At 40.0% G+C, this 24,615-nt stretch overlaps 1 protein-coding gene across 3 annotated transcripts in view; it reads right to left on the reverse strand.

Moving 5' to 3' along the window:
- LOC141758361 (melanopsin-A-like) overlaps positions 1 to 24,098 on the reverse strand; it is a 39,790-nt gene extending 15,692 nt beyond the window's left edge. Inside the window, exons 1-4 of one of the 3 annotated variants that reach the window (XM_074619695.1) lie at positions 23,347 to 24,098; positions 6,104 to 6,240; positions 5,823 to 5,956; positions 1,263 to 1,466 (exon numbers count right to left, since the gene is read on the reverse strand). In XM_074619695.1, the coding sequence (XP_074475796.1) occupies positions 1,263 to 1,466; positions 5,823 to 5,956; positions 6,104 to 6,141 (376 nt within the window). In that variant the 5' untranslated portion in view covers positions 6,142 to 6,240; positions 23,347 to 24,098. Of the gene's footprint in view, positions 1 to 1,262; positions 1,467 to 5,822; positions 5,957 to 6,103; positions 6,241 to 13,894; positions 14,346 to 23,346 lie in introns of those variants that run through there. The other 2 variants (XM_074619694.1, XM_074619693.1) reach the window with 2 other exon arrangements.
- Positions 24,099 to 24,615: the final 517 nt, after the last annotated feature.

Here is a 24,615-nt window from a genome sequence, read left to right on the forward strand (position 1 = left end):
CCACTTTCGCGTTAGAGCACAACTACCCATACACATGCACACATAACAAGTTCTTAATATCATATAGCAGCAGACTTTTCCTTCCTTTTTCTCCAGACACGGAAGGAAGCCATAAGTCACATTTATTACATGTTGTGTTAAGTTGTTGTGGCGGCTGGGGCTCCAAAATCCCAAGAGAATTTTTGGTGGAATACAGCCACTGCAACAGAGTCGATGCAGGGTGACAGATCTTCTATAAGGTCAAAAAGACATTTCGTTTCTGTTTGAATGAATATACTTCAACCTTCTCACCTTGTGGTCCAATGATTTTTTTTCACAGATTATCTGTCTCATGCACTACTGTCAGGATAAAGGGACAGTTTTATAAAAATAACTTTTTATCATAGTTGCTTAAAGTTTTAAACGCCTAATACTATTCACAAGAAAATCATAATAATCCACAGATTTTGAAAATAATTGTAACAAAACGCACGCAAAGAATACATCCACAGTTTGGTGGCCTGACCGTAGATATATATATATATATATATATATATTATATATATATATTTCAGTTATCCTTCTCTTGTTATATAATATGTTATATTATATATAGGCCTGTCAAAGTTAACGCGACAATAACGTGTTAACAAAATTCGTTTTAACGCCACTTTTTTAATTAAAAGCGGCTGTCGGGCCGATATTCGATCTTTCGGAGGTTGTAGCAGGCTCAGTTTTAAAGCTAGAGTGAAGATCATCATATGAAACTAGAAAAACCTAAGGAATCCATTGGTTCCAACCATGCTTGTCACAAAGGAGGCTAAATAATTCTCCAAACTTGCGCTAAATTTTGGCGAGGAAAAACTGTCATCACCATTTTCAAAGGGATCCCTTGACCTCTGTCCGACTCTGTGAAGAGGACCCGCTTCCTATGTAGATATGAAGGGCTCATTCTAAGCTAACGAAAACACAATGATTGTTATTTTAAGGTGATTATACACTATTGAAAACATAGTGATGAATATTATATTTAATTTTTGCTAATAAATCCCTCGAAATGTTACACATTGTTCGTTAAAATGCATTTGGCACGCTGACAGAAGGCAAAGTCAGATCTATTTGATGTAGTATTACAACATTCAGCAGGAATTTGGCACGCTGACATATATAAAAATCGTGAGAGAGAAGTACTAAGACAGAGCTAAAAGAACTAAATCCCTCAGAGGAATCACGCTGATCAACAACGACTCGGCTTCGAGGCCTCTGAGTGCAGTTGTACTCACTCCAGCCAAAGAAGGGGGGCAGGCTCCATCCTGCGGAGTAGAGCCAGGCAGCAGCCAGGATGCTCAGGGCTTTCCTGCGAGACATCGCGCCCAGGGAGGCCAAAGGCCTGGTGATCACCACGTACCGGTCCACCGCAATCACCATCAGTGTCATCATACTGCAGATACCAAACAGCGCTCCGCAGAAGGCATACAGCTCACAACCTGGAGGAGGAGAGGTGAAAGAAATAGTAGCCCTTTCACAGCATGTTTTCAGTTCATCAATGTTAATTATAACCTTTTGGTTGCCTAACAATGTCTTATTCAGTGTTTGGTTGCACTTAGCTCCACCCTCTCGTGTCACTTCTGGTTGCCAAAAACCAACATGGCGACGGCCAAAAACCAAGATGGTGACGGCCAAAAACCAAGAAGCCGATGGCCAAAAACTGAGACGGCGACGAACAAAAACCAACATGGCGACGGCCAAAAACCAAGAAGGTGACGGCCAAAAACCAAGACGGCGACGGCCAAAAACCAAGACGGCGACGGCTAAAAACCAAGACGCCGATGACTAAAAACCAAGACGCCAACTGCCAAAAACAATGGTGACAGCCAAAAACGAACATGGCGACAGCCAACAACCAACATGGCGACGGCCAAAAACCAAGATGGTGACGGACAAAAACCAAAACGGCGAAGGCCAAAAACCAAGACGCCAACGGTCAAAAACCAAGACGGCAATGGCAAAATCCCAAGATGGTGACGACCAAAATGCCGGACTCCAGGCTTCAAAACGTCAGTCCACAAACCAATGGGTGACATCACGGTGACTACGTCCACTTCTTATATACCGTCTATTGGCCAAAACGAACCAAAAACTAAGCCAAACGAACCACGCATTTCAAACATCGCAGTCGATCATGTTCATTTACTTGTGTGAATCCAAAATCGTGATCATGATTAATATTCGATTAATTGTGCAGCCCTATTCGCCGCTGATGGTAGCTATCAGGATGGATCCATTTTCTGGCAGTAGATCCTGCAGCTCTTGAACAACAGCTGGAAATACTGCAGCTGATTGGGTTTCTAAACTCTAAACTGTTGGACACATATGGGTAATTTCTATGCTGTTTTTCCATCTCACTGCCATATCAGATTTTTTTGTAATCTTTGCTAATATCATATTATCTAACAATCTAATAATATTATGTTACACACATGCTTCGTTATTCCTTTAAGTAGATTGTAATGTTAAGTGGTTACATGCAGCACAGTGTTGACAAGACTCCTAACATGTCTCCATCATGTAATGTGCTGCTATAGAGTCTATCATTATGCTAAATGTATCCATAATGTATGAAGAAATCTGATACACACATTCATTCACACTTGCAGATGTATGTGCAAGCCTATGCAAACACACGCTGACAAAATACAAACACTCAATCATCACTTTATCAGCTGCTGTCCCTTCAGGCCCAGAGTGTGTGATTACCGCTGACCTGTCCCGCATCGTATAATCACGGCGCCGAGTCATCACATCCAAGCATGAGACAGAATCTGAAGTGTGTCGCCTGTGTGAAGAAACTCAAACAAATACCACTGAGGCAGTTGAATATGTATCGCAGCGCCTGTACGGCCGTCGTCCTGACCGCGTGTGTTTGACACCCCCTTGTTAAGTTACTGAAGCTAATGCAGTCCAGATTGGCTCCAAACGAACAGCAGAGGTTCTCCAGAGAGGAGCAATATTATAGAGTCCTGGGGCGTTTTGTCGAGCAGCAAAGTTCACGGCATTGGGGTCAAGTCAATACAACAAAGTAAAACATCTCAGAAATGAAAAGGTAATTTAATAAGGTCCTGCAATGAGTTGTTAGGAGCCATTTATTTTAGGAAGCACTAATCAATACGTGCATTTCTAACCTGTTTTATTTTTCAATTTGCACATGAAAAAGCACAGAAATATGTTGGTGTATCAGTTAAAACTAAATGTGACAAAGTGCAATGGCAACAGACTTCAATGCCACTAAAGAGGCGAAAGCATCAGATCTGTGTGGAGCGATGGGGAGACTGCAATGTGCCGCAAATCAAACACAAATGAAACATTTCTATCATGTTTTCCACATTTTCGTCGTTCTTTTAACTATGTCATCTTTAAAGATGATTTTTTTGGCATTTTCAAGCCTTTATTCAAACCTAATCAACCATGCTTTCAGTCCTGTCCAGTTTAATTTATTTCCCGCTGGTCTGACATCAATATTAATCAATTCAAAAACGTAACCTTTTATCCTCTGCTCATACTTTCACACCCAAACCCCATGTCTCTGCAATCGATTGATTGTGTTAGTGGTTTTGGATTCCCTCTGCTGACTTGACTTGACAATGCCTTCATTTCAAAAGCTGTTCAGATTGATTGACTGACCCCACAGACTGACTGTTCTATTGTACTGTAAGAATCACCCAAGCTGCTCTTGTAAACACAAAGACTAACTTTCACAGAAATATCATTAAGATTTGTAATACAAATACGTTTACTGCCAGAACACCAAAAGTCAAATCCAGAACTTTGCCATTTCTATACATGGTCAATTTTACTCCATTTATGAGTATGTATTAGGGCTGTCAATCAATTAAAATAGACACTGGTATCATATGAAACTAGAAAAACCTAATGAATCCATCTGTACCAATCATGTCATACTAGCTTGTGGCTAAGGAGGCCAAATAACGCTCCAAACTTATGCTAAATTTTGGCGATGAAAACCTGACGTGACCATATTCAAAGGGGTCCCTTGACCTCTGACCTCAAGATATGTGAATGTAAATGGGTTCTATGGGTACCCACGAGTCCCCCCTTTACAGACATGCCCACTTTATGATAATCACATGCAGTTTGGGGCAAGTCATAGTCAAGTCAGCACACTGACACACTGACAGTTGTTGTTGCCTGTTGGGCTGCAGTTTGCCATGTTTTTATGCTAAATGCAGTACCTGTGAGGGTTTCTGGACAATATTTGTCATTATTCTATGTTGTTAATTGATTCCCAGCAATAAATATATACATATAATTGCATAAAGCAAGCAGATTTGCCCACTCCCATGTTGATAAGAATATTAAATACTTGACAAATCTCCCTTTAAGGTACATTTTGAACAGATAAAAATGTGCAATTAATTTGCGATTAAATATCTTCATCGATTAACAGCCCTATTGGGAACTTATTAATGTTTTTTTATTTTAAATGGCAACAACAAAAAGTCTATAGTAACGGCTCATTACACGCCATGAAATAAAAAACAAAGTAGTGATATTTTGAAGGCTAATTTGTTAGCTTCTTAAAACAGATTGAAATTCAGTCATTGGATCTCTCTACGACTTTAAAGTGGGTGGTATTACACCACTGCCTGCACCTAATTATTGCGCTTTTCTTGCCCATTAAATCACTTTTGAGTTATGAAAGCTTAACGATTTGATCAAATCCCACTCAAAATTATACCCTTCTTGCATATTCTACTTCACTCTGAAACATGTCACATAACAGAAGCTAAGGGTGCTCTAACTGCCATTTTATTGGGACTATAAATGTTGGAAAAAATGACAATTAAACAGCAAAATCCAGTTGGTGGCACTTCAGAAAAAAACCCAAATCAGAGGATCATAAAAATCATTCGTCCTTTGGGAACAATGAATGTCTTGTAAGACATTTCTTTCCCATAATTGTCGAGGTTGTGTCGGTCGAACTGTCAGATTATCCAATTTACCCACCAACGTTATCATCCCTATAGAGCCACACTGCTACGGGAAAGCCTCATCATTAAAGAGTGCATGGAGAGGAATTATCGTAAAAGAAGGATGGATATATAAGGCAAGGCACAGTTGGCTTTTGCTTTGTGATTTCCATCCACCCCACTCATCCTTGACTTGTCTTATGACCTACATCTCTCTCTGTATGTCTTTTGAAAAGGATAGGCAGAAAGAAAATGTTTTCCAAGCGGTTGGCGGTTGGCGGGGATTAAAAAAAAAAAAGAAAAAAAAGAAAAGAGAGGCGCCTTGCGGTAACCACCTTTGAGAGCTCCAGATCTAACAGCGATGGGCTGTCTTCATCAAGGTCGGGACAGCTCCTGAAGGAAAACACGGCGCTCCGACTATCAGTGTTTGATCAGTGGAGTGCGCAGCCTCTTTTGCCACTTCTTTATCTCTGTTCCCACTAGGTTACATGCTGATGTATAATGCACACTATGGTACACCGTACACACTACCAACAGGCATTCTTGCTTGCTCTTTGTGATCGATGGAATTTCGATGCTGAATGCTGCACAAAAGGGTGATAGAGGATGTGAGGTATGTGTGTGCAGAACATTAATTGAATTGTAGGTCATACTCAAAAGGGTAAGGAACAATACAGATCCCTGTGGAATTTAGAGTGTAGCATCCATAAATGTTAATGATGTGGGTGTATGTGTGTGTGTGCACATGTAAAAGAGAGTATATAACATCATTAGTCCGGGTTGTTTTTGCATTAGATTTTTTTTTTAAATACAAATGTAAAATAAAACATAATAAAGTTGAAATGCATCTGTTACCTTTCTTTCCAAAGATCCATCGCTTGTGCATGCTGGTGATGAAGAAGATGGGTGTCTGGGTAAGACACATGAGGAAGTCTGTGACTGCCAGGTTAATGATGAAAATGTTGGATGGTGTCCGCAAGCTCCGACTCCTACACACACAAACACACACGCAGCTGCTGAAATATTGTCATTAATATTGAACTATGAATAATCACGTGTTATTATCACAGATACAAAACAAAAAAAGTGGTGCTGAACATGTTTATTGAAGGAAGCTCAGTATAAAAAAAGAGTACCTGCAGAAAGCATACATGACCAGGAAGTTTCCCAGCATGCCTGTGATGCCCACGATCAGGATGACGACACCGATGGTGTAGTGAGCGTGGTCTGGGACGTCTACCGTTGGAAATGGGTGGTTTGGAACCACGGAGCCCTGGCAACAGGAAACCGGGAAGGAAAGGGTTAATTTGTGGTGTCAAGTGATGATAGGACAGCAATGTCGTTACAAAAACAATGCTGATTTCACTGTGGAGAAAATGTGATAGTCAGCCCATAATTAAATTAAATTAAATTAAAAACAAAAAGGAAACTGAAACACTGTTACAGCCACGCCTCCTCATTTACATACAGCCTGAAAAGCTGAATGGAAAATGCATTCAATTACATTGCACGGCAGCGCGTTGCTAACCTCACCCGCCAGATGTTTTGTTACACAGAACCATCGGAGAAACCGTCGTTGGAAACTGTTTGGAAAAGAGCAGGCACTTTCAAAAAATACTTGGCAGGTGATTGGATGAACCATCTGTCAATCAAACTCTTGCCGAAGCCAGTCAGGAGAAGAGCGAAAACATCTTTTCCCATCAAGAAAAGCCTTCAGTGCTGTTCTTTGCTCTTCTTTCAACGAAGAAATACTCTCCGGTTCTGATATAACTGATGCTATTGCAGCTATGCGAACCTCTTCAAGAGCCGCCATTGTTGTTTAGAACAAACAGTCGCCTCTCCGTGTCCTCTCACACACCTAAGCCACGCCCGTAGCTACAGTAGCTCCTCACAAGACGCTGATTGGTCTGTAGTCTAACTTGCCTGACCCAAACGCATTACTTGGAGCCTGACAAGATAGATTTTCGTGTGACGTGAGCCCGCGATTCTCACATGATCTTATGACATTGCGAGAATCCAGCTGCCGTGAAAGGTAAGCGTATTGCTGCAACCATGACAAAAAACATATTTGCTCAGTTTCTTGTCATTACGAGAAACATTTCTATTTTTTACAAGATATTATTATGTCATATTTTCTTGTCATATTTTTTTCAATAAACATTTCTTGTAAAAACAACATATCACTCTATTTTGTAATATCACAAAACGTTTTTGTTATTTCGAGAACATATCATAAAAAACAACTTTTGATGTTATGACATAATAAATTGGTGTGTTGTTATAACAAGAAACTGTGAACTGTTTGCTAACAAGTTTGACATATGAATTTAAAAGGTGATAATATGTCAATGTTGTGTTAACTTGTTTCCGCTTCCCCCAAGTGGCCAAACAAATCTGATACGGCATCTTAATCTTTTGTATTGACGAGTTTGATTTGGGCATTTACATTTAAGTTCTGTTTTCTATTTCATTTTCAAATTGACATTTCACTTTCCTTTTTCTTTTTACCATTTAAATATGGGCTGATTATCTTGAGTTCTAAATTATGATAATAGTTTATTTTCCATTTCCCCTTTTAATTATAATACTCGATAAAATGATCCTCCATGGAAAAGACAAGGAAATCTTTTAACATTAAAACAAGATCGATTTTGTGTTTAAGCCTTTGTGTCTTCTGTTATAAAAACGGACGTAAGTGACATTTAAAGCAATAAAACTGTGTCTGTTTCAGCAAATGTTAGATAAATCCCTACAGTGAGAGAAAATCCATTTTGTCTGGAGCCCAACTCTATACACCACAAATACATTACAATCAAATAATAATTTAATAGGTTTTTTAGTAAAATAATGAAGGTAATAATGATTGGTTTGGAGTGTTTTAAAGCATCGTTAGGTGACTTCAAGCAGTACATAAGTACCCACTCTGCAGAGTTCATCCTATTTCAAGAGCTTGTGTTAAGTACCAATACCACAGCGTAGGAGTACTCTGTTACAAGCATTCAAAATGTATTAATTGTACAAAAGTATTAGCATCAAATAACTGTAGTAGAGTAAAAAGTACAACATTTCCATCCGCAATGTAGTGGAGTAGAAGTAAAATGACTAAAGTGCAGTTAAAATCAATAATAAAGCTGAAAAATCTTCCATTCTTTATTGCAACCCCCTGAAAGATGACTTTAAATCAATATGAGATTTTCACTCGACAGCTCCTGAGAAGGTGCTGCACCTCAGAGCACACAGCTCCACTTAAGAATTCATTTCAGACATGGTGACACACCTGTCTCCTTTTGTCTCTTGCTGTGTTTCTTTTAAGCAGATGCACACACACACACACACACACACACACACACACACACACACACACACACACACTCACCAGGACTACTTCCACTAAATCTTCCTCAGTTCAAGTGGAACAAACACATCTCCTGTGATTAATCCCGGCCGCCGCATTTCAGCGTTCACATGTGTCTGTTTTGTCCAGCATCTGTTTCAGCAGTCCTACTTTTCTGCAGAGTCACAAGCTCCTGTTACAAAAGAGGAAGACATTCGATAGTGCAAAGTGATGGAGTGGTTATGTAAGCAAACGAGTGAAAAGGTCGTGGGGATGTGTTGTTGAAAGAGGGGGCAAGTGCAGGGAGTGAAGGTGATATGCAGATGTGGCGTGAGTTTGTGTGCGGAATGTAAACACACTTAGATCCGGTCTGACACCGACATCTGTGATCACACTCGAGGAAATCGCTGCTTCATTTCTTCATTTCTTCCTTTCTTTCTTTTCACATCCCTGCCACTCTCCCTGCTGGATCTCTTTCTCATCTCCGCTATCGCTGCCGATTCTCGACCCCCTATTAATTCCCTTCCCCTTAAATCTCCTTCAATCACTCCTTTCCTTCCTCTTGCTTTCTCTCATTTCCTCTCTAGGGCCAGATTAATGCCCATTACACGGCGAGGAGGAAGGAGAGGCTCAGTGAGCAGCATTGGAAGTCTCCCTCTCCAGTATGTTTGTGTGGGATTTAAAGATGGTAAATAGCGGGCGTAATCTCTCTCTTTACTCTTCGTCTGCGAGAACGCACTGAAGCCAAGGTGCCAGCATTTCTGGCTTGTCCTTCATCAGCGGAGAGCAAGTAATATAAATGTAAATGGTCCGGTGGCCGTCTAATGCACAGCGATTTAGAACAGGCAAATAAACTGAGAGAGAAAGAAGAAGAAGATTAAGAGAGAGCGAAGGAGAGGCAGAGAATTAAACATCCAATCAAAATGCAAAAAGTACACACACACGTACATGCAAGCATAAACAGCTGTGCACAGATGTGTGTGCACAACGCTTACAAAAACATACTGTAATTGACTTATGCAACATTTGTGCACACAGTACTCTGTAACAGCCAAGACTAATTTAATAAACGTGGCTGAAGGGCTTCCCTCTGAATAAAAAGTGCGTCTAGTAATGCTCATTATCAGTGCAATATTGGCTCATTTACAGCAGGGGTTGTTATAGTAAACTGAAACTGAAACAAAAAGGGAAATAAGAAGTGTATTGTTAGTAAACTGAAACTAAATAAACAAGATATCCTTTGAGAAAAACTCAAATTAAATTGAAGCAATATTGCCTGGTGAAAAAAACGAATAGAAATAAAATGAACATCAATTAATTTCAGTTTGTTTTTTAGGCTATAATACATCACCGCGGAAAAAAAGTCAACATGAATTTTCCTTCAGTGTTTCTAAGAAAAGCTGAGCCATGTTTGAATTACAATATGCTGAAAGGTTATTATGGAATTTTTTGCCCAATGATGCCTAAAACATACAGCCTATCCCCACTTTAATATTGGAAATGTCCACCTTATCGTCCAGCAATAAAATATACACTGATAAAAAGTACAAGATTATTTTATTATTATGTTCATCATTATTTTTATGCTCATTATTTTCATGTTATGTTGGGATGGGTTGGAGGGAGAGCCTTTGTGTATGTCCTTGTTGATGTAACTATGTTGATTGTTTTGTTGTTGAATTTATGCTTTTGTTTAATTTATAATCATTATTATTATTATTAATGTGCTTAAATGTTTTGTTAACTTCCATGTTTTGTGCCCGAGGACCCCCTTGAAAACGAGATGGTGCATCTGATGGGGTTTATCCTCTAATAAATGTTGAAATGAAATGAAAAAGATGATGGAAGAGGACACATTTATTTTGTTTATATCATGTTTATTTTTGTTTATAGCTTATTTTGTAAATTGTACATTTTTATTCTTATTTTATTCTAGCGTTTTATCTATTCTTTTGTTATTATACTGTCTGACTTGCACCAACAAAACCAAAGAAAATTCCTAGTGTATACCTCTTACACCTGGCAATAAACACCTTTCTGATTCTGACATTTAAACAAACTGCTTATTACTAGGATATGGGCTAATCTTTGGTTCGCAGCTGACAAATTAATAGCAGGACTGGTTGGAGTTGGAGAAAAATAGATGAACACCAGTTTTCTCACAAAATGGAGCTTTCATTTAGTTTTTGTTTATTTGTTTGCACAATCAAAACCTCTTGCAAATACGTCTGTTTAAGTATTTGATTGATTTAACTTTTATCATGTTTTATCACACTGACTGATTATGTAAAAAATAAATAATAAAGACTGTAACTACCTTTCTTTTGATAGCCCAGATACTTGATGAATGCTGCACTAACTTCACAACTGATTATCTGCCCTCTGAATCAGCCGCACGTCACGAGCGAGTCATTAATCAGCCAAGAACTTGGCAGATAAGTGATTATCTGCGACTTCAGAGGCAAATTCATTTGTTTACCAGCTAACACAATCAACTGCAGAGCAGTCAGGGGACATGATCACAAAGGGCCACACACACACACACACACACACACACACACACACACACACAAACACACACACTGTATCGCGCTCTCTCAAATCCACATGAATGCACACAGACACACACCTACACACACATTCATAAATTAGACCCATATTTTTTTAATTATCCACAGATTGTAGATTTGATATATGATCAAGAGAGAAAGAGCAACAAACGGTTGTAAAAGGAAAAGAGGGCTCTGGAGAGAAACACAGAATGCTTTTAAAGAGTTTTTAAATGAAAACCACACTTATTGCGGAGTAGAAGATCCCATCATGCCTCAGTAGAAGCTGCCCTCGGGGCACTGCTTCAGTATCAGCTTTCCCAGCACTCCCACCACGAAGGGCAGACCACAAAAGCTCCTGAGACCGGAGCCCGCAGGTCTGAACTTCAAAGTCCAAACTGAACCATTCACACTTGTTGAACTACATCCACCACAGCGGTGCGCCCATGTGCTTCTCAGTATGTCTTTCAAACAGCTGTTTCTCTCTCAAATCATAGTCTGGACATCCCGGGGCTAAGTTAATGCACTGTACTTTCTTTTCATGCTCTCTCTATGTTTTTACGTACAGTACAGAGGTGGATATACGCTGCTGTATTGGTTTACACATCTGTATGAAAGGATTTCCCTGAAGGCTATGCGTAAACTAATCCCACTCTCCGACATAGAGGGAGACAGAGAGAGTCTCGTTCATCCATGAGACTTGGTAATGAAAACATTCTCAACGCACGTCTTAGACTTTCCAGGTGCAAAAATGTGTCAACAACACTGCAGAGGGGATGGGAGTGATGTCATAGCTTGCACGATTACAGACCTTAAAATGAAAGAAAGTATGTGTTGTAACTTAACCAACAAATCTGCATCCAAACCAGTTTTTTTTTTAATGTTTTTATGCTGCCTTGCTGCAAATGGAATTTCCTCTTTTGGAACAATAAAGATCTGAACTGAATTTAACCTGCAGCCTGCATGTGGTAAATTAACATTAGGACACACATAAGTATATTATAAGGCTTATATATGTGATTATTAGGGCAGACATTGTGGTGCAACAGGTCACAAAAGTCCCTTTTGTGCAAAAGTCCTCTGAAATCTTACAGGAATCCTGACAGGAGATGAGGCCCTTAAACTCACCACAAATTAAGATAATTATGAGCAATACTGTCACAAAAAACAGAGGAGCTCGTTTAGCGGCAGGCTGCTGCTCCCCAAGTGTTCCACAGACTCAGACTCAGGAAATCCTTTGTCCCCGAGCCATCAAACTGTACAACACCTCTCTAGGGAGGGGGGGGGGGGGAGGTGGGGGGGGGGGGGGGGGGGGGGACAAAGGAGGACGGTCTGCAGGACAGATAATAATGCACACAGTGCACTTTCATAGACTAAGCTACTGGAGTTACCCTGCACTATACTCATTTTTAACAGTCTCTTCTGCACTATATTCACTTTTTTAATAGTCGTGTATCACAGCTGTTACTCTGCACTATATTCAGTTTTAACAGTTTTCTTCATCTCCTTGTCTTTTTATATCTGGTATATTTTTTTGTACTTTGCACTACTAACTTTTTTACTGCCTATCTATCTATCTATCTATCTATCTATCTATAGTATCTATAGTATCTATCTATCTATCTATCTATCTTATCTATCTATCTATCTATCTATCTATCTATCTATCTATAGTATCTATAGTATCTATCTATCTATCTATCTATCTATCTATCTATCTATCTATAGTATCTATAGTATCTATCTATCTATCTATCTATCTTATCTATCTATCTATCTATCTATCTATAGTATCTATAGTATCTATCTATCTATCTATCTATCTATCTATCTATCTATCTATCTATCTATCTATCTATCTATCTATCTATCTATCTATCTATCTATAGTATCTATAGTATCTATCTATCTATCTATCTATAGTATCTATAGTATCTATCTATCTATCTATCTATCTATCTATAGTATCTATAGTATCTATCTATCTATCTATCTATCTATCTATCTATCTATCTATCTATCGATCTATCGATCTATCCAAAACTCATGAATGACATTTTCGAGGTGCGCACAGATGTTGGCACAAGAAAAGGCAATGCACACTTTCACCACAGAGGTGACAATCATAACTACATAACTGCAGCACACCCATGACAGCTTTTGTTAACAACCACAGTACAAGCTGTGGAAACACCAGCGATGACTGGAGCTGCGCTTTTTTTTTACTCTCGCCTTCATTCAGCTCCAGTGGTGAATGAACCACCTCTCCACAGATGCGCAGGAGAGGAGAGATGATTCATTCATTCATTCATTCACAGAAGAGTTCACATCTCTCTCTCTCACACCTCCCTACAGTACTGCTCAAATGATCTTGGTGGAGGAATGAAAACTACAAAAACACATAAACCTGACTGTGTTTCTTTTGCCAGATGTGGCCAGCTGCGAATGTTGCCGCTTTTACGCATCGCTGCGGCGCACAGAAGGCAAGGCAAGGCAGCTTTTTTAATATAGCACATTTCAGCAACAGGGCTAATTCAAAGTGCTTTACATAAACATTCAAGAACATTGCGACAAAGTGCAAAAGAACATTAAGAAATAATTAAAACAGTTATATAAAAACATTAAAGATTAGAAAATAAAAACAAGCTAAAAATAAAAGGTATAGTATAGAAGCTGAAATAGAGTATAACACACAAGAGTAAAAGCTCTAGTGCAGTATAAGATCATTATATTTGGTTTAATAAAAGGCAGCAGCAAACAGGAAAGTTTTAAGCCTTGATTTAAAAGAGTTCCTGCAGGTTTCTTGGAGCTTGTTTCCAGATATTTGGTGCATAAAAACTGAATGCTGCTTCTGCATGTTTAGTTCTGACTCTGGGGACACTAAGCAGACCTGATCCAGATGAACCTGAGAGGTCTGGATGGTTCATAACATAGCAGAAGATCAGAAATAGAAACAGAAGCTCTCCAGTCACACCGAGGAGGTATTCATCCAAGCAGCCAAAAACAAAACACATAAAAAAATAAAGTGGGAGTCGGACACTCACAACTGTAGCAACAACAGGAGACAGCTCCATGAGCCGGTGCGGACCGATGGAGCTGATGTTCCAGATGTTCCAGGGAGTCCGGGCGGTCGGGTCCGGTGTGGGGACATCTGGTCCAATCAGGAGCCTAGAATCCATCCACAGTCCGCGGTGGTTAATGATATTGTTGTGATAGAAGTGGAACCGGAGAGAGTCTATATGAGGTTGTCTATGAGTCCGAGTGGCCAGTCATCATCTCCGCCCTGCTCTGCTCTGCTCTGACAGGGCTGCTGGTAGTAGAGCTGCTGTGTGGAGGGGTGGGAATGAAAGAAGTGCTCTCTGTGTCTCTCGTCCAATCCCTGCTCCGGGGATGCCTTTGCGTGCGTGCATTGATAGAAACGGACATTTTTTTTGTCAATGTTTGTTTATTTGACTTAAAGGCCACAATGGAGCAGTTTTTTTTCCCTGTTGTATCAATGCTTCCTTTTGCATGTGTTCCTCTCCCAGTTTTGGTCTTCCGCTCTCCTCTCCTCTGCTAACAGACAAGTTAAAGGGGAACTATGCCCATTTCCAAAACTCGTGCATGTTATTCCTAGGGCAGGGGTCAGCAACCTTTACTATCAAAAGAGCAAAAAAAAAAGAAAAAAATCTGTCTGGAGCCGCACAACATTTGAGCATTGTGATGAAGGTAAGGTAAGGCAAGGCAAGGCAGCTTTATTTGTATAGCACATTTCAGCAACAGGGCATTTCAAAGTGCTTTACATAAACATTCAAGAACATTGCGACAAAGTGCAAAAGAACATTAAGACATAATTATAACAGTTAAAGGGACTGTTTGTAACTTTTTAAGCGTATAAATGTATCGGGTCAGGACACATGCGCGCTCGCATATGCACGCTCGCGTGTGGCCAGAGCCTCTCCTCCTCTGCCTGCTTGCACTGCGCGCGCACACTACACACTGCAGAAGAGTTAGTTTAGCTCTGAGAATATCTAGTGAATGCACAGTGGACGTTTGTGCAGAAATAACTGCTGAAGCTCCTCCAGACCAACAGAGGTTTTCTGTGTCTTGTGAAGTGACGGGGCTCCGCGGAGAGAAACGTTATCAGCGGCACCCGGTCGGAGACGGTAACGTTTCTCTTCCTGCTCAGCCCCGGCACCGACCCGCTTTTCCTGCTCAGCCTCCGGTGTCTCCGGAGGCTGACAGGAAAAGCCAGCAGTGATTCATGGAGAGACCTCTGTCTGGTCAGCTAACATTACTGCCAAGCAGGTGAAATATAGAGTGATATTGTGGTTTTAGCTGACGTGTGTCGCCTCACTGTTTTGAGCGATGCTCGTTCATGTCTATTTAGAGCGAGCCCGACGCTGACTTTCGTTGACTTCACGGCCACAAGTGTCGCTGTTGACAAGCATTTCTGAAAGTTACAAATTGTCCCTTTAAAAGATTAGAAAATAAAAACAAGCTAAAAATAAAAGCTAGGATAGAAGCTGAAATAGAGTATAACACACAAGAGTAAAAGCTCTAGTGCAGTATAAGATCATTATCTGGTTTAATAAAAGGCAGCAGCAAACAGGAACGTTTTAAGCTTTGATTTAAAAGAACTCAGAGTTGTAGCGGTCCTGCAGGTTTCTGGGAGCTTGTTCCAAATATTTGGTGCATAAAAACACAGTAACACAGTATAGGTAACACAGTTTATAGTCTAAATATATAGTATATAAGTCTAATGCAGTGAGGGCCAAAGTGCAAATGTACTACGGAGTATTAGGGCCACATTGAGGGAAAAAAAATCTGAGATTTCCAGAATAAAGTCATAATATTACGAGAATAAAGTCATAACTTTACGAGAAAAAAAGAAACTAACACGTACAATTACTACTTTATAATAATATTATGACTTTTCTTCTCATAAACCTATGACTTTATTCTCGCAATATTATGACTTTATTCTCGGAATCTCAGATTTTTTTTTTTTTCCTCAATGTGGCCCTAATACTCCGTCGTACCATGATCTACAACAATGAGAAATAAAAATGAAACTGTAAACAAAACAGTTATTCATTTCCATTTTCTAAAATCCACAGGGAGCCACTGGAGAGGGGCTAAAGAGCCACATGTGGCTCCGGAGCCGCAGGTTGCAGACCCCTGTCCTAGGGTCTAAAACAGTCAATATAAGAAAGAATGGACAACTCTCTCCCAAATCCCAAAACGAGTGTGCTAAAACTCTAGTTTGGGATGTCATAGGGTATAAATATGCTCCATAGAAATGGAAAGATGTTCTAGATGACATTGAAAGCACCCAGTGGGACATACTTGCCTCAAAAATAGGGAGGATTTCAAAACCAAAGCGGGGGCATTTGGGTTTCCTCTTTGTTTCCTGCATTCTGGTGGCTTTTAAAGAATGAAAATGGCAAATTAAGAAGTAGCAACTAACAAAACAACAACAGCACTTTTATGTTAAAAAGGCCTACTTTTAATTCTCAGGAAAGAAAACAGAATAATTCGCCCCTCTGACATGAATTTGTATGAATCTCTGGCATAAACTAATATTCATAAGTTTTCATTCATTAATTTTTTGCCCCTGCTTGAGTATTTTTTATTCTTAGTACTCTACATTTCTCTCACTGAAGGCCCTTTCAGAGACAACGCGACAACGGCACTGCTGCGCTCTGAAACCCGTTATTTTCAACGGGTTGCGCCGCGCCACGATGGCTTTTCGCTGCGTCGAGCAAAGACCGACTTTGGGTGCTGCCGGGAAAATCGTGAGGGTGGCATGTATGCAGGGGGATGATCTCAATATTTTCTGTTTCACAACTGAGAACACTACAATAGAATAAAGCTCATTTGGGTATAAAAAGGATCCATACATTTTTGCTAATAGATCCCTCTAAATGATACCCACTGGTCCTTGAAGCATAAAAATTAATAACACTATCTAGCAATCAAAACAATGTTTCTCCCACAGGAACCCACATGGTTTGTAATCAATTTAAAGTCTCTTTTTTTTGTCCTGCTGTGCATCAGCAGAGAAGATACAGCTTGAAGAAGTCTTCTGCATTTACGTAATAACAAATGAAATCTATATTTATTGTATTGTATGGATGTGACTCATGAGAGAAGAGAGAGAAGCTTTGGATTTTAAGTGCATCTGTGGGGAAAGGTCGAGGTTGCAGTAGACCATGCTGCTGCAAAGACTAAAGAAGGATAGGAGAAAGGATTAAAAGGAATTTGTTTTTTTGGGCTGATTTGGCCAGATATTCAGTGTGTGTATGTAATGTTTTAATCCTAAAGAAAGGAAAGAAGGATGGAGTGAGGAATTAAGAATACAGACAAAAAAAAATAGAGGGCGTTATTAAAGGAAACATGAAGCGTTTTAAAACATGCATATCTAAGTTTGTTAGAAAAACTAATATTATTCTAATATTAACTAATATTTTTCTTTTAAGTAAACTGATTTAAACCTGCAATAACTGTTTTTTTTTGGCCACTTGGGGGAAGTGTAAGCAGGCTGTGAACACAACACTGACATATTATCATCATGAGATGGTGTATATGGTACAGCAATCGGTTTCTACACATCCTGCAGATACCTGATGAATGTAAGTCCAATATTCACATTCTTTTAGCTCTGTTGTTGTTCTCCACCAACTCCTGAGGTAAATATCTGGCTCTTTAACTGACACTTCAGGCGCAGGGAAAATGAGGGCAACGGAAGCTCAAACCTACGTCATTCACCATCAACGGAGATGAAAACAGGCTCAAGTATACAACACTGGCCTTTAACGAGCATACAAAGAATCACAATTACCCACAATAGAAGAATAAAGACAGCACAGACACACACACACACACACACACAGACAAACACACACACTGAAGCCCAACAGGCAACAACAGCTGTCAGTGTGTCAGTGTGCTGACTTGACTATGACTTGCCCCAAAACTGCATGTGATTATCATAAAGTGAGCATGTCTGTAAAGGGGAGACTCGTGTGTACCCATAGAACCCATTTTCATTCACATATCTTGAGGTCAGAGGTCAAGGGACCCCTTTGATAATGGCCATGACAGATTTTCCTCACCAAAATTTAGTGTAAGTTTGGAGCGTTATTTAATCTCCTTGGAGACAAGCTAGTATGACATGGTTGATACCAATGGATTCCTTAGGTTTTCTAATGTCATATGATACCTCTTAACTCGAGCTAAACTGAGCCCGCTACAACCTCAGAAAGACCGTTTGCGTTAATGTGTTAATGAATTATCGCATTAACGTTGACAGCCCTAATATATACACAAATACAGTATGTGTGTGGTACAGATACACTCGAGAGCCAATGGACGTCACGATTCAGAAGCTATCTGACGTGGCTCTTGACAAGAGAGAGGTTGTTGTCGTAAGTGGCCACAAGTGTGAAACCTCTCTCCATAGCTATTGGCAACCGAAATTGGAGGACCGGAGAAAGCTGAGCAACATCCTCACCACGCAAAGCAACACACCTCAACCTAACATAAAAAGACAAGCCTAAAGCAGTTATCAAAATCATCCTACTAACGCTGGACAGTTTTTCAGTGGTTGCACAATAAATGGAAACATACAAATAATGTAAACAAATAACCGAATAATCAAATCATTATAACGCCTACGTTCCATAGCAACTGTGTCCATAGCAACCGCCTTGGTATGTGCAGGCAGCCAGCCCAGGAGGGCCTATTTTATTGTGAATTTTATTATTTATTAATAAAACACTATTTCAATAGGGATGTGTCTATAACTTTCATATTGCCATACTTGATGAGCGTTTCATAAAAGCAATAGCTTCTGAACAACGCCCCCTTAGCTGCGATATAATCAGACCATACCACAGCCTGTTGTGAGCTATTGCTTAAGTATACAGCTTCATGCCAATGTTTAGTGCTTTCCCCGCATTGTTAGGGATCAGAGATGCACTAATATGTGTGCAACTGCACTAATTTCTCCGTCTCATGATCTCTGGGGAGGGTACAAATGGAAAGCTGAGCTGATACAGAAGGAGAGAGAGAGAGAGAGACATGTACCAGGAACATGTTTGCCTGTGAGTCTAACAGCTCCTGGGTGAACGATAAAGCATGCCTTTCACCTCTACACAAGATGACATTTAGCCGAGAGCGCTCTCCCCTGCGGACGGAGAGAATGGCAGAAAGGCCGAATGATTGATTGGGAATATGTTGAGATGTTGAGGAATTTAAGCTTGGCCATTTTCCAGTTGTTGTTCATTGTAGATAAGTGCAAGGTCTTGTGATGCCTCGCTTTTAAGATGTTGTTTCCCTAACCTCCTTTCGTTCTCCTTACTCCATCGCTCTCTGTATGCCTTTGGGCTTTGTTTTTTTGCACTCTATGGCACACTAACCCCTGCCCCCATCACCCAATTCACATCTTATATAACGCCCTATTCCATAGTCGTCTGTTTTCAACAATAATATATTGCTAATGCTTTCTAATGCGGTTTAATGCTCCATACAGCATAGCTGCCTTAAACTCGATCAAGTTAACCCACCTCTGGAATGCTAAATATTGATATGAGGAAATTCTGGGAGACAGCGGACCAAGTTTAACTTGGTGGGATTTACTTTTTTTTTGTCCTGTCGAAAGATGTGATTGGTTACTGGAAAGGTGAGTGACAGGAGAGAGTATCTACCGCCTTTTCCAGGATTGAGCCCTGTGCACTCTGGGTGCTCTCTGCACATTTGCCTCTCTCATGGCACGGCACTAAATCATTTACTTTTAACAATTTCTGCGCCACCAAATATCCACACACACAAACAGTGCATGTTTAGTTTAGTTTAGTTTCTACCCACATCCCTTTTCACTGACCTCTCTAACAAACAAACACATCCTTCCTGCATGGTAGTTGTGGATTTAGATTTATGTGGACAGCGCGTGTCCATGTGTGTGTGTGTGTGTTTGTGTATTTGCAAGCAAAGCGGCCCTCTTGCAGCTGCGAGACCCGCAAAATAACTGGTCCCATGACGGGGTGTTCTGGCTCATATTAAGAGGATCAGAATCTGGGTCTGGACTTACACAACAGCAGCATTATACAAACAAAGCAACTAATACAATGGCCAAAACAATGCCACTCTGTGTGGTGGTCCCCCTCGTCCAGTTCAGGTCAAATACGGTTATTTAATGATCATTGGCTTCAAATCCAATGACCCAATTTCAGGTCAGGCAAGTTGATGTATTGCAGACAGCTTTGTTTGTTGTTGTTGTCAATAAACACTACCTAAACAACCAAATGAGTATATCAAGCAACATTCAGATAAACTAAATTTATACTGTAAGTAAATCTCACATAAACATATTCAGCACAAATATGTAAACCAATGCAGGAATAACAATAAATTAAAGCCTGCAGCATTGACTCAGCTGATTGCTGATAAATAACTAAATAACGAAGGTTATTAATTGTAACGCTGGTTCTATGAGCACAGGCAGATTCCTCTATGAACTTGCCATCTCCCTCCTGTGGAGGGCATTGGAATTTGGATGAACTAGTAAAAATAAAAAATAAATTTTTCATGGTAAAAAAAAAAGAGCACAGGAGCAACTAGTAACATTCCTGTGAAATAAAAACCTGTTTTTTGCTGACCTCCAGTGGTTTAACTTCTCACCAAGTTATTCCTCATTTTTCATGCGTTTTCCAACGAATATCCAGCAACACTTGTCAATTTCCGCTTGTTACATGCATACAGTCTTTACAAAATAAACTCCCGTCTTTAGAAAACAACTTGGTTAGTTCTCGGCAGCAAATACTTTAACTACTTAGCTTTAGGGAAACATCGACTTGGTTAGGTTTAGGCAACAAAACGCCTTAGATTTGGGCAACAAAACGGCTTAGTTAGGTTTAGGCAACAAAACTACTTAGTTAGGTTTAAGAAAAGGTTGACTTGGTTAGGATTAGGCAACAAAACTACTTAGTTAGGCTCAGGAAAATATCTCAGTTTGGGTTAAAAAAACTCTTTAAGTGGCGTAACTTATGTATGGAAGTTACGTGACAAATAAATTAACGTTAACTTCTGGTTTCACACGGAGTACAAACAGCGGTCCTGCTGGGCGAAAGTCTGGTGTTTTTTTACCCACCCATCCACCCTGATCTTCTCCCTAGGTTGCGTTTGGCGCTCTTTATACTTCCTGTTCATGATTACGTGGATTACATACAAAATTATTTCACAGGATATATAGACGAATTACAGTGCATTACTTTTTATAGGTAGGTAGCTACGAACGATGTATGAGAATACTCAGCAGGATCCGAGATGCAACAGATTTGAAACTCTGCTTTTCAGCCTGATATTAAGTCACTCTATAAGTAGTTACTAAGGATCTGCTGGAACTGGACAACCATCCTCTGATAAGTCAAAATGTTTGCCTGAGACAAAACAGCTTTGCTAGGTTATGTAGTTCTGCATGCAATACGATAGGGATTTTGTGCAACAGGGGGCTGCCAGAATGATAGGTAGATGAAGAGGAGAGTCATGAAATGGGGAAATAAAAAAGCTTTTAGAGGACCACAGGGGACAACGAGCAACTTCTGTCTGACACAACTGATCATTTCTAGTGGTGTTCTGCTTCTAGACATGATGTTGGAGCCCGTGTTTCAATGCTGTTGGTATGTGGAGGGCTTTGGCAAAGTGTAGTGTCTCTGAGGCGGTGTAGTGTCTCCTAGATTCAAAAGTTTTCTATATCTTTTAACAGCAAACCAGACTCCCTCTTCGGCCTGTTGAATTTAAATTTCTCCATCCAACTGTACGTCCTCACCGCATCCTTGCTGCTCAAGAGACGCTGCAAGTGCCTGTTTTTCAGTGTGTGCATCCAAAGGGGCATACAGGCAATGCATTAGTGGATGTAGGTCTAAGATAAGGCACATATATCTGATTCATTTTATTTCCTGGAAAATAAAAACATAGAGCCCTTTCTTCTAGTTCTCCTTAGGGGCTACTAAGTTGTTCCCCTGAACAACAGTTTCCATCCTCCATTGAAGAGGACAGAATGCTCTTTTTTACACCATCAGGGGTCGTGGGTCGGTGAACTGGAGACAGCTCTGGGATCGTTTGATTTTCAGAAGAAGACAGCCAACACATGTGGACTGCAGTCAAACGTGTTGAAGGTTTCTTATCTGACAGCTGAGGCTAGTGCCATTTCAGACAAGATACCTAAGATAACTGACATTTAGAAATGTCTGGGTGTGGGACAGCAGCTCAGACTGTATCACAAATTTCCCAGAAACCACATCTTTGGGTCAGTACAGTCATAACTCGCTGCAAATAATGGATTAGGTCATAACAACCAGGATAGAAAGATAAAAAATAAGAGGTACATTGAAAAGGGCAGATCAGTAATAGACAATGTAGTTCAATAAAGCACGTTTGTTTTGATATTTAGCCTCTGTTTAATTAACTTAAAGGAACAGTGTGTAGTATTTAGGGGGATCTATTGAATCAGAAATGGAATATAATATTAATGAGTACATTTTCTTTATAGTATAATCACCTGAAAATAAGAATCGTTGTGTTTTCGTTAAATTAGAATGAGCCGTTTATATCTACAGTACATAGGGAGCTGGTCCTCTTCGCGAAGCCGGTCACCGTGTTTCTACAGTAGCCCAGAACGGACAAACCAAACACTGGCTCTAGATAGGACCATTCATGTTTTCATGTTTTGGCGTCGGCCACCGCAGTTCTCCTACACGCTTGGCACACGGGAGAAGTTTCAGTTGGTTGCAATCTGCAACCTCACCGCTAGATGCCGCAAAATCGTACACACTGAACCTTTAAACAAAAAGATGGTTTTGGTAGCTCTCAAAAAAAAAAAAAAAAGAGTTTCAGATATTGCGATTTGTTCGTTAACAAGCTGACATTATTGAAAATGAGTACACAGCCACATTAGCAGCTCTCCGGCTATTTAGGCAATGCAGTGTTTTGAACAAAATGCTATAAATCAGCATGGTAACATACTCACAGTGACAACGCTAACGTGCTGATGTCTTGCTTGCCACAGTCTGTTTACTGAAGGGGTTAGCCCCGAAAGTAGCCACAACTTTGGCTCAAGCTCCCTTAAGGAGAGCTGTTAAGGTGGACCAGCGCTATTCATATTATGTCAAGCCGCACCTCCCCTCCTCCCCCGTCGCTGCCATTGCTGGTCCTAACGACTATTCCTGCAGAAAACCGTGCAATATGTCAAATTCTTCTACAAAGTAACACATATACCATTAGAATAATTTAAAACCCATATAATATAATCACATTAAAGGGCCACACATAGTAGCTTTAAGGGCTGAGAATCTCTAATATGGCCACCAGGTGCGGTGTTATATCACTAAAACCCCTGAACAGAAGCAGTCACACATACTGACTGCACATATTGTGACAAAATACGCTGCAAAACACAAGCAAAGTAGCTGCAGAAATTCATTTATGCAGTGACAACTGTGGTGCACACACTTACCTAGATGCAGGCATACAGGCGAAGGCATCCGCTCCAGCAGATACTATAGGTGCCATGTCAGTTAATGTTTGGATCAGCCCAGCTCACCTCTCTCGTTCTCCCTCCGTGTAAGCAGCACTTCTCCTCTACCTGGAGTCATATGGACACACCTGTGTGAGGGCTGGGAGGCTGTGCAGGTGTCAGACAGAACAGGGATAAACAAAGCTGACAAATGGACAAATGCACATGCATAATATTTCCCCAACAGCCAAAACATATTAACTTCTGTATCCGAGGGGAAACTATAGCAACGTTCCCTTTAGGTACCAGAGAGTACAAGGGAATTTACCACTGGAGGTTTCTTTTTAGTTTTACGATGCTGAATACAATTTGTTCTCAGCTCTGGACCTTTAAGCCTCTTCTATACAGGGCAACAAAACACATATCAATGTATCAGTGACTCATTAGCCCAGGGGTGCTCAGACTTTTTGGAGCCAGGGACCCCTTATTGTGGAGACAATTTTCCAAGGACCCCCTCTTAATCGCAACACCGATTGAAGCATAATGCTTACTACCATTTGTACTCTTAGATGCCATTTGAGCCATTGGTATTCTGAAACTTTTCAACTTCAAAACTTCAAACCTGTTTCATAGTGATAAACAGAAACACATTTCAATTTAAAAATCATGTTAAGATAAGATGAGATAATCCTTTACTAGTCTGACGGAGGGGGAGATATGCAGAGTTATGGAATGGAAGAACTGAAAAGTAGCAAGACTGGCATAGTCCTAATAAATCCAGATATTTATCATAAAGTGTTTCAACTTTAACATAATGAACTTATTGCTGTGTGTCACAATCATATCAGAGTTTCTATTGGTCCAAAGCTAACGTGGGTGGGAGGAATGGACACAATATGCTTGTTTTATTGGTGCAAATGGTCTGTAGATATGCACTTTTTAATGATACAGCACAGTTTTATAATTTATAAGGAAATTATTTCACGGCCCCCTGACAAAGATCATTTCACCTGATTGTTCTCGTTTTAAAATTTACAGCTGTTGGACAAAGAGGATGAACTGAAGAATAAACATTCGCTTATTAAGTCATTTATAATTGATTTTCAAATATACCAATGTAGTGGTTTAAAAGCTGCACCAGCGACCCCAGAAGGAGCAACGAGTGATTTTTGAGGTGAACTGTCCAACATTTAAAGTCTCAAATTCTTCTGTTCAGCTACTCGTTTCCTGAATAATATTTCAGATAAAAACTCCTAAAATGAAATCAAA

This window comes from Sebastes fasciatus, chromosome 20, assembly GCF_043250625.1.
Source record: "Sebastes fasciatus isolate fSebFas1 chromosome 20, fSebFas1.pri, whole genome shotgun sequence".
Taxonomy (NCBI): Eukaryota; Metazoa; Chordata; class Actinopteri; order Perciformes; family Sebastidae; genus Sebastes; species Sebastes fasciatus.